The following is an 11,662-nucleotide window of genomic DNA, read 5'->3' as shown; positions in this document are numbered from 1 at the left end:
GGACACCCTGTTTGTTCGAGGGCCAGGAGTCTTAGAAGCACATTGATGAGCCCGTTCGGTAGTAGGAATGAAGAAAAAGGGTTTATTTTAAAATATTTACACTGGCACCAGATAGGTACGACTGTCTGGAGTATTATCTTTTTGGACCACAGGCCTCCACCTTCGATGAGGCACTTCTCATGCAGCTATTCCTTCAATACATTCCGGTTCGCGTGCCAGTTGGGCTACTAGGCGCGTAGGACAATTGTCTTTCTGCTCTGACGTCCTTGGCGGAGAAGCCCTGTGAGGTGTCCTCTCCAAACGACGTTGCTTCCCAACTGACCGTGGCCGAAAGCGATAACGCCCGGTTTCAACCAAGTACTTCGCGATCGCTTACAAACCAGCATTCCACGTTCCATGCTTCGGTCCTAGAACATATTGGTTTGTCGACCCTTCACAAGCATATTCGACACCTCTCAGATCTCGTGGCTGCGGCACCTAATGATATGTCCACCAAGTCACGTGTTCGGCGCTCGTTTCTCCCTCAGTCAACGTTGTTAGCTCGTCGCTCCTCTTAAGAGCAATCCCCTGACCTGCTCCCATCCCTATGCTGGTACCGTCGACGTTTTGCCGTTTCGGCACGATGATGCACACTACTTTGTTCCTGGACGGGAAACGATTCCCGGGAGCACTGGCGGCGAGAAGTGAACCCCGAGAAAACTACAGTCACCTTTTATTCGTCCCTGACTCTGGTAATGGAGCTAAATTCCTCATTGACGCAGGTGGTTAGTTGAGCGTGTTACCGCCAAGAGCAGAGGACAAACGCCGCAAACTCATTCTGCAATTGCAAGCCGTGAATATTCCGAATATTACTGTTTTCCATCGCAAATCACTCACCGTCAACCTCAGCCTCTGCAGAACATCCCAGTGGGGATTCCTTGTTTCATCTGTTAACCTCCTATGCTAGGTGTCGATTTATTCTCTAATTTCAGCCTCCTCCTTGACATGGTCAACAAGAGAATCCTAGATTTCAGTACCAGCTCCAGCATAGCTGGCCAATATTCTGTGGTTGCTCCCTTAGCCTGCGCGGAACGTGTGGTACCGGAGCCATTTGAACTCTCCTGAAAGAACACTCGTCTTTAAATTGCGTCCCCCGACTGGAGTAAACCAGTGCTTCACTATGTTGAGCGTCAGGTAATCACCAAAGGCCCACCATCGCACGCATCGCCACGTCGGCTCGCAGAACAGAAGCTAGGCGTCGCCAGCAAGAAGTTCGAGCGTATATTAGAAATCGGCATTGCTCCTCTCTCCAGTGGGTCCCCATTAGTGAGCTTAACTCACAGCCGCCCTCACAGCAAGCACACACAATCGCCTACATCCCTGTAGCTGCTATAGGCAACCTCAATTCCCTCAGTAGGCAAACTGTCGCTGCCAATTTCGAGAGGATGGCTCCAGGGCAAATCAGAGAGGTGCGAATGACTCCCAGAAGAAACATACTTATTGTTGATGTGACTACTCGAACCACCCTCGACACTTTGAAAGCTTTAACTAAGCTAGGAGATATAGTTGTCCGCTCATTCATCGTACATGGAGGCAGCACCCCCGCCGGTGTGATCCACGATGTGGATACATATATTTATAATAGCGATCTACCAACGCTAATCTCCTCAATTGACTATGTTACAGACATACACAGTTTTGGACGGTCGAGGTGCATAAAGCAAATTTTTCGGGAGACAACTTTCCAGCACATGTAAAAGTGGCATATGTGTGGCATCCTATCCTCTCATACGTCCCTAGGCCATTGCAGTGCAGTAAATGCCAGAAAATTGGACACGTAAGGGCTGTATCCGTGAACAAGACATGTCCCCGCTGTGGTCGTGATCACGATGTGTTGACGTGTGCTGGTTCTGACTTGAAGTGCCCTAACTGGGATGAGCCACGCAAGGCAACGTGCAAGAATTGACAAAATTAAAGACTGAAACGTCCGTGCTAAGAAAATGGTACGACATCGATCTACACACAAAGAGGCGGTTACCAGGGTACACCGCCGCCAGAGGCGCTCACGTAATCGCAGGAGGAGATCAGCATCGACAGCAGGACAACCTTTACTCCCTGAAAAGTCGGCGCGCTCCTACTATTTCTCAAACGCCAGGGCCGCCTTTAGCAACGTCGACTTTTCGGAACGCCAAGGACACTACTATATGGCCTTCCCTGCCATGTCACACTACGGAAGGGCAGTCGGAAGGTCAGCATGAACATGAACCTGCGTCGTCGGATGGGCAAATCAAGGTAATGCTTGTACAGTTGGCTCGTTCCTTGCAAATGCTGCTTATAGGCGTTAAGATGCCCGTTGCCAAGGCTGCGGTGCAAATTCACGACCCACTAGAACCAGTGCTTGCTGCTATGTAAAAGCTAGCAAACACCATGGCATCATCAACTTCAAGGTTATCACTGCAGGAACGCCTAAGCCGTTGCGCAATATTTAAACGGAAGGCACGAGGTCTGCGGGGTCGCCTCGGCTATTTTAAACAGAGAGTGCTGAAACATCGATTTCCAGGTATTGTGATATGTGAGCCGAATATGAAATCGCCATTTAGGCGCTCTGGATACAAAAAAATTGCGTCTCAGACAAGTGGAAACCCTAGAAAAGTATTATTATGTGTGTGATGTTACCTAACCTATTCGCTAAACCAAGTTCGTGTGCACCAAAGATACGAAAATATTTCTATAACACAGAAGCTGAATGGCCGGACAATTTCTATCATCGGTGGCTATATTTATCCTAGGGGAAGATTCGACTCTGGACACCAGAAAGTTGTCCTTGACTCCAGCCAAGAACCTCATATACCTGTAGGTGACTTCAAGAAGCCCCACCATTTTGAGGGTAGTAGGGTCACAAATATTCGAGGAAGACAACTTCATTACTTCACAAGCAGCAGCGGTCTTGACATCCTCAACAACGGCTCACCAACATAATTTCGTGGCACAACGTACAGCAGCTCACTCGATTTAGCTATCGCTTCACGATGCCTTTCCTCTTCTGCTGCCTGATATGGCGCGTATGGCAGTGATCAGCTACCTGCTTATGTAAAACTGAGATTGTTTATAAGGCTCCCAAGTTCTCATACGCGACGCGCTAACTGGGATGATTTTCAAAACAAACTGGAAGAGTCCCGAAACTGTATAATTTCTCCGAAAGTGATTGAAGAGCGCATCACAGCAGCAATGCGCGCAACAACACTCATCATCGAATCATGAAATTCGAGGACATCCATTGACATTATATATGAAGAGCTAAGGGTAGTCCAACGATTTGCAGAGAGAAAATACAGGTGAACTAAATTGATATCAGACTTGAGGGCGTCAGGCCGTGTTCAAAAGAAAATTCAAACATACTTAGACAAGCTCGACAGACAACGTTGGAGGTCCTTTTGCACAAGCCTGTACCCAAGAAAACCGTTGTCACCGATATGGCATGTTGTACGAATCCTACCATCATTTGCAGAACAACTCCGTCGCTTCAGAGCTTTGGCTGTCATTCAGACGCGCTGTTAGAAGGAGATCATGGAAGCGAAAGTGCATTCACCTCCCCGGATATACAACGGCGGTAGCTCCACTACTCAAGTGCGCTCCTCCGACAATGGACGATTACTTCGACCTCCCACTCAGGCTGCATGAGATACGTGCAGCGATTTCTTCTTCAAGACACTCAAGTGCTCCTGGGCCTGATGGCATTACCTATTCTACCTTGTGCCATCTAGGCGTTCCAGCGACAGAAGAGCTTCTGGATTTATACAATCCCTCTTGGTCCTTGGGAACTGCGCCTGCATATTGGAGGACAAGCAAGATCCGGCATTATCGAAACCACACAAGGCACCCCATGCTATGCTTTCCTACAGACCTGTTGCGCTTGCCAGTTGCATAGGAAAAACCATGGAAAGCATGATTTTTGACGCACCTGGAGGGTTTCTTTGGAAAAGCGTAATATATATCTAGACGCGATGACAGGTTTGTGAAGGGGTAGGTCGTCAATCGACAGCGTTATTGACCTAGTAACTACTGTTGAGCATCAGAAACGTCCCCGTTGAGTCACAGCTGCTGTCTTTCTTGATACCATGGGTGCTTTTGACAATTTTCTACATGTTTCAATTTTAAATGACCTTGAAGAATACGGCATCGGTGGCCGTATGCATCAGTGGATAGCCAGCTATCCTCAAGAGACAGCGATATTCATGACAACTGAGGACTTTAAAACAAGGAACCATCCCGTCTATCGTGGGGTGCCTCAAGGAGGTGTACTGAGCCCAGCTTTATTTAATGTCGTTCTTGTTAGACTCGTCAAAAAATTCGCAGGCACAGTCTCGGTCTCTGTGTACGCAGATGACATCTGCATTTTGACCGCGAGCTATACGCGGTTGCAAGTGTAAACGAAGCTGCAGCGTGCGCTGCCAATACCATGGACATACCAAAAACAGTCGCGGACTGCAGCTCTCACCGACAAAAAGTGTAACCATGGCATTTACACGGAGGTCAGTGGCCTGCTACCCCGTTATATTTGATGGGAAGATTATACCTACAGTAGCCCAATACAAGTCTCTCGGAGTCATCACCGACCGTGACTTATCTTGGTCGAAGCACATCTCCGCATTAAGAAAAAAGCTGGACAGCTCTAATCAAGTCACCCGCCGTGCTTGCTCAGTGGCTATGGTGTTAGGCTGCTGAGCACGAGGTCGCGGGATCGAATCCCGGCCACGGCGGCCGCATTTCGATGGGGGCGAAATGCGAAAACACCCGTGTACTTAGATTTAGGTGCACTATAAAGAACCCCAGGTGGTCGAAATTTCCGGAGCCCTCCACTACGGCGTGCCTCATAATCAGAAAGTCGTTTGGGCACGTAAAACGCCATAATTTAATTTTTTTAATCAAATCATTCGACATATGCCTGGGAATTGGTGGAGGCCCTCCAAATAGTCTCTTCTGCGGCTCTTTCAGGCACTTTCTTGTTGGCTACCTTCGCGATAGTGTGCCTGTACTATCTCGGGTTATTACAACTGTGGTACGCACACTTGAAAGTGCTCAGGTTCGCGCACTGAGAATTTGCCTAGGACTACCACGATGTGCATCTACTTGGGGCACTATCGCAGAGACACGCGTGTGTCCAGCTCGATTTTATCTGTCACATGAGCCAGTGCGAGTGCATCTAAGGCTACTGACTAGACACAGAAATCATGCACTGGCGGACGTCACAAGCATAGGGCCTGTCGCCACCTACTCAGAAGCCATGTTGTCCCAGCAAGACTTATTCCCATCGGATTTTAAAACAAATGGCATACCAAAGTTCCACTCAGGGCGGCTGGAAAGCCAGCGGTGAGATGCTCAATCCCCGGAATAACAAAGAAGTCGAAAATGCCGCTTGCTGGGCTCAAGCATTTCGCATTATCCTACATTGCTGACATGTATAGATATACCAACCATGTTTTCGCAGATAGCTCTGTGACGCAGACCTCTTCCGCGGCAGAATACATGGTACCTGGAATGGGGATCGCACAACGGTTCAAGATAAGACACAGAACGTCGTCTACAGCATCTGAGTTGACAGGAGTTCGATAGGCAATCAAATGCATAATTTAACAAAGCCTAGAGAAATGGTCATTGTCCTGTGACTCAAAACCAGCACTGCAACTTATCAGCAATTATAAGAATCACCGAACCGCATGTAGTCCTCTGGTTTATGATGTCACGTTTCTACTTGCTGAGGCCTCTCATTCCGGGCCTACCATTGTGCTGCAGTGGCTTCCCAGCCATTGTGGAATAGATGAAAATGAACAGGCTGAAGCGGAAGCAATAAAGGTGCACACTGACGGGAACATCATAAAAATTCATTTTTCTCGGTACAACATCAACTCCTCGCTCTATAACTTCATCAAAACCTCTATGGTGCGACAATTAGACAACCCCGAACACCAGCAAGAGCGACTCCATAGACCTGACGCTGGTTTGCAATTCCTGCTTGCAGTTCGGTTGCGGAGAGGCCAGGAAACACTCATCCATCAATTACGGCTTGCTGTGGCGTACAGTCACCGATAACTTCGCAAGATTGGAGAAGCACGGGACCCTGATTATAGCATCTGTCACACTCCCGAGATAATAGCTCACGTACTTTGCGTGTGCCTTCAATATCCAGCTGAGCGAAGAACACTTCCGTCTAGTGTTGACTGCTTGGACTCCAGCCCCTTTTCCGAAGAAAAGATTTTAGGCGGGTGGAGAACAGTTGATCATGCCCAACGTCTCTTAAAGTCACTCGAACTTTCTGCGGGAGACTGGCTTAGACGACCTACTCTAGAACCTGGGAGACTTGCAGACAGTGCGAAATGTGTTTGCGCGATAACTTTTTGAGTGAACAAGATTACTCTTGCGTGTATTGTGTCTACTGCGGGCATCCACGTATTCGACAACGTGCACATAGTAGCTCATTGTATCATAACAATCACCAGCCACCTACCTTTCCCTGTATTTCCCACTTCCCGTTTCCCCAGTAAGGAGTAGCAGGCTGGAGACACGCTCTCCAGGCCGACCTCTCCTCCCTTTTCTTCAATGAAATCTACTCCTCCTCCTCATTTTTCACGGTGTCGTTCTGCGCTTCCATGCTCCTCCCCTGTTAACCAAAGACAGCAGCCAATGCTTTCAGTGTATCGTTAGCCAAAGCCTTTTCCAAAATGTCTTTATGGCTGCCGACACCGGCAGTTGCACTTCGATCACGAATTTCTCGTTTTGCTGTGGTTAGCGCCGCGTTGCCTTTGATTATGTGAAAAGCTTCTGAAATGTTATGTTGTCCCCTATCGCACCATACACAGACTAACGTGCCATGTGAGTTGGCTACTGTGAGCCTAAGGTCTTTGCCACAGTCACGAGTGACATAGTCCACGTCTCTCGCGTTAAACAGTACAACTGTTGACCCAAGTCCTAATTGCACCGGTACACCGGGAGACTTTTTCTTCTGCCAGTACGCAGTGTAGCGTTTGGCTCTGATTTGTGACACGACGACTGTTCTGTTGTTGGTGGTTGGAAGATGACGACGACGGTGTGGCCATCTGGTGTGCAGGTGCTACCCGTACCGCTGTTGCAGCGTTGCGCGCTTTGCTTGTGAACTATCCTCTGTGCACAACTGTTCCACATAAAAATACGTATGAACAGAAAACCGAATTGATAGCGACAAACTTAAGCTACCAATAAAACATAGCCTCGAGAAATTTCATTATGAAGAGGCTGTATTATATCATAACATAAGCCACAATACAGTACAGGCAGCGCTCTCTCCAATATTTGTGCAGATGAGCCACCATGCATTGACCAATCTTCAAGGATATGACTCAACCTTTGACACCGAGGTGTCGAGTTAGATACCATTGATACATAGTCTAATTCCCGGTAATGTAAAGTATGTGACTGCGCTATGCGGCAGAACTGACGTAGGAGAGCATTGACACCTTACAGGGAAAAGAACTTCTTTTGATAGCTTATAGAAAAACGAGGCACGACCTGTGGCAAGTTGACGCTCAAAGCTCGAAATATAATGTTACGCTCGAGATCGGTACAAAACGTCTGTGATAGTGAGCAGTGAACCAAACAAGAAATATGCGAATAAAGATTTCTCCCTGAAAAGATAAGTTGAACGCAAAGGAAATGAATAAGTATCCGTACGCAGGAGTCTTTTATCATGTTGGTATAGAAGCAAACACCAATTCATCGCTCCAGTCAGCATTGTTAATGCCAGCGCCTTCAAGCTATATAAACGGGCACGGTCTGTCGAGGCGGGCAGACTGCAAAGCACCTCTGCTGAATTCGATAATGTTGACTGTGCTTTTTTTCATGGGGGCTTATGCTCTTTCACCAATGATTACTACTGCTCACTGTCCAGAAAATGATGATGGATGGGGGGTGAGTATTTCTGACTTCGTTGTAGAAAATGATCTAAGAGAACTGGCTAGCCGGTAAACGTTAATGATGTATTTGTATGTTTCTGTAGAAAGAATAAAAAAAAAAAACTTTAATGCTTGCGAAGAACTCGGGATGCAGTTCCCTCTAGGTTATGTTCTACAAAGTGCATTCGTTTCACCATTGATAAAATTAAGAATACTACGCATCGTCAGTAATTTACATTTATTTTAGGACTAATGTACATAATAACTATACTAAAGCGTGTTTCCAAAAATTTGAACTCGGGGCGTACCTAAGCCAAAGCATCGATAAGCGACGCGCCACAATATAAGCTGGACTGCAACATCAGCTGCTCTAAATTAGGAGAATCGCCATTCCCTCAAACACAAAGGATGCGTGCGACCGGGGAAGCAATCGAAGCCGTCCGGCCTGCTCATCCTGCTGCTAACATGCCGACCCCATATAATAAGAACTCAGCATAGAGCGCTGAAATAAACGTCCGAGAGGGCATAAGCACGTCTTTTGGTATATAGTGGCCTTTGCTAGGACGTTGATAGACGCTGTGCCACCGTCATTTGCCTGATCCTGACTGCTAATAAACAGCAGTTTCTGAACAAGAAGGCGAGGCTTTCTTCTCGGCTAGACATTGTGCCATTTCTTTGGAATGTGGGCAGGCGGTGCAATCAGCGGTCTCATGGACGACCACAATGTTCCTGACGTCAGCGGAGAGGTGCGACCAGCAATACACCGGAGCGGCCGCTTTGATCGTCGTTTGCAGCCGCACACACAATAGATACAACCGCTTAACTATAACTCGAAGGACCGCTATTTATGTGTCACTTGTATATCGCGTTACATGCAGAAACTCCTCTCAATGATATCGCAGAAATGGGGATTCCGATACAAGAGTTACACTTCTAAACCATGGTCATGCTACCGTCGCACTCTGATTACATTATATCAGTGCCTTGTCTTCATACTAAGGATGCTAGCCTACCTTTCTTATATCAGAAGTTACAACAATGGGAACAATTAATGACGTAAAAGGTACGCATTTCGTGATTATCAGTGCTTCTTAAGAGTTCTCCGAAATTGTTTTGACGCGAAGCAGGATAAGCTTAGCAGTGGCGTTAGTCAGCTTACCCTTAAAACAAGTTCTGTGTTGACATCCTGGGGTCAGAGGCCGACTTCCGGTTCTTTCCTTAAACACGGTATAGATTATTCGCAATTGATTCGTTTACACGACAAGGATATCAAGCTTGACTTTCCAAACAGGCTGCGTATTGCCAGGTAAGCGCTACGGAAAACGCACTCACGTCGCCCATCTCCTCGATGACCGCCCGCGTACTATGACGCTGAGCATGAAAGAGGATTTTCTCCTCTCCAGCAGGATGCGGCTCAACGTTTTCAGGAGCAGCGACTTGAGCTCTCTCTTGTCTGTTACAGCGGTAGTATCCCGTATGTCATTGCTAGAATTTGGCACCACCTCCGAATGCCACCTAGATTTGTAGAGACCTGAACGATACGCCTAATTTACATATATTACCCACCAACGTTTCCGATGATAAGGAGCCCACACGCTCTTTTTCCGTGACTTTATCCCGCAATAGGTGCTACGAAATCAGTCCCCTGTGTCAAAATGACCTTCACGCCACCTCTAGTATTTCCAACTTGCTGGTCTCCGAATCTGTAGCGTACCGATGCCAGTGAGCCTATGGAGCTGAAGTCGCTGGCCGATGGTCTCTATTGATGGACACACCTCTGCCAAATTTTACTTTGAAGAACAGATGTGATGTGTTTCTTAACAAAGTCCTTATAATGACCTTGATTGAAAAAGGAGCACCAGTTTCAGCAATGAACATTATTTTTAAACAGCATGCGGGAAGAAAGGACATAACAAAAGAATAATCTACTTTTCTCGGAGTTATTGGCGACACAAGGTATTTAGTTGGTGGTGGTGGTGGTGGTGAAACTTTATAATTAAAGAAATCTTTACGCGGTTTTTTTTCTATGTGGTTCCATCTGACGTGGCTCCACTGGCGATCGTGGCTCGCCGGGCCTGTTAGGGGGTCGCCAGTTAGCTTCCCAGGTCCAGTTTGGAGAGTTTTGCCTCCCAACACCACGTAGTGTGTGCGTGTGCTGTGACTCGTGGCGACATTGCGTCGCCCGAACAGTCAGTGCATTCGTGTGTTATGTGCGCGAGTGTCGCTGTGTGGGTGCTACACCACGGACATGTCCGGGACGCATATCTGTCTAGGAGATGGCGTGTAGCCGGGACAAGTCTGTATGTGTTTGTTCACAGGCGGCACCAGTCCTAGCCTGGAGTTTATTGAGAGCTTTGTGTGGGGGAGCGTGTTGTGCTATTTCGACATGTTGTTCCTGTTTAGTATTTGTTGACTTGTGGTTAATGACTCGTGGGTCGCTAGTCCTCTATCGGGGGCTGAAGGATGGTGTAGTATGCCGCTCGGCTAGTGAGATGTCCAGCTGCGCACTCCACCTCTTCGTTGCCCCGCAGGCTTTCGTGCCCGAGGCTCCAGACGATAGATACCGTGAGTCCATTCCAGTGAGCAGCCCATGATTCTAATGGCTTGTATAGGGAGTCTTCAATTCATTTATAGATGACACGCAACTTGTGACTCCGTAAGGGCGCCGGCGGATCTCAGCTTGCTCTCGGCGTCGGGAAGTGCGAGAGCAATCGCTGCTGCTTCTGCTGCTGCGCTGCATGTTGCGTGGATGCAAGCAGAGAGTAGGAGGCTCCCCTGATTGACGACGGCGATTCTATATTTTGTATCATCATGTGGCGACGAAGGATACGGGCCAGAGTCGTATATATCTATGTCTCTGAAACAGCGTTTGGACAACATGCGGGCCCGCGCTGCACTCCTCTCTTGATTCTCCATGGGGTGCATGTTCTCTGCGATAGGGTCTACTACAATGTCCTCTCTCTAATTTGGTTAGGTAGGAGTTGTGTTTATTCTTAGCAGTACGGGGCCCTATAACGTAAAACTATTCCGAAATGTTTTTATTCCAATCTCGTGAGGTAAAATTTCCGTTACCACAGACACAAGCATCGGCTGGTGACCTGCAGGGTTGTCTGAACAGACCAATCAAACGCTCTGCTCATTTATAAGCGGTCACTTTTCTTTGCTTTCAAAACAAATAACATTGCTTACAGTGAGCAGCTTGTCTTATCTAATTGGTTGACAAGACACAATGAGCACGCTCAAGTGGCGAGGGATTTGATGAGCCCGAGCCAGTGTACTAAAATCGGCAACCCGATGAAGAGGGTGGTGCCAGCGTCTGCGATTTGTCCGTTTGTCCTTACTTAGTTTGAGGTGACTGATCAAAAATTGCGACGGCATGCAACAGAAATTTAAGAATTCCGCTAAAACAAATCCTCTGCAAAGAAGAGTTGGTAGAGCGAGGTCGTCAACGTGCCGAAAGGGCTCCAAAAGATTACAGGGCCATGCTAAAAGTTTTATTGTACGCAAATAAACCCATGCTCTCCGGCATGTGTGATTAGCCAGTGCCTGAGGATCGGCGGCAGCCATCATATATGCATATAATGCATCTTTAACACGTACATGTCACCTTGACGCGGCGAGTTTTCGCGGTTTTGTGACGTCGCGTAACAGGCAGGTGAAGTGGGTCCAGCCTGAAAAGTTTTGACCAATAGCTTAAGTCTAATGGGCAAGAGCCGTCGAATCAAAAATAATTATTTTTCTTTTGTTCGGCCCAATGA

The 11,662-nt window shown here is 47.5% G+C and overlaps 1 protein-coding gene across 2 annotated transcripts in view; it reads left to right on the top strand.

Annotated features, from left to right (window-relative positions):
• The first annotated feature begins 7,800 nt into the window (after window positions 1–7,800).
• Window positions 7,801–11,662, top strand: part of LOC129387006 (uncharacterized) — a 131,866-nt gene continuing 128,004 nt past the window's right edge. For both annotated transcript variants that reach the window (XR_011892674.1, XM_055075627.1), the window contains exon 1: window positions 7,801–7,920. Coding sequence is in view for 1 of the 2 variants with exons in the window: in XM_055075627.1 (XP_054931602.1) it covers window positions 7,904–7,920 (17 nt within the window). In the remaining variant the exon portion in view is untranslated. The remainder of the gene's footprint in view (window positions 7,921–11,662) is intronic.

This window comes from Dermacentor andersoni, chromosome 2 (assembly GCF_023375885.2).
Source record: "Dermacentor andersoni chromosome 2, qqDerAnde1_hic_scaffold, whole genome shotgun sequence".
NCBI classification, from domain to species: domain Eukaryota; kingdom Metazoa; phylum Arthropoda; class Arachnida; order Ixodida; family Ixodidae; genus Dermacentor; species Dermacentor andersoni.
Note: the sequence above shows the minus strand (reverse complement) of the source record. Positions and strands in the feature narration are given on the sequence as shown.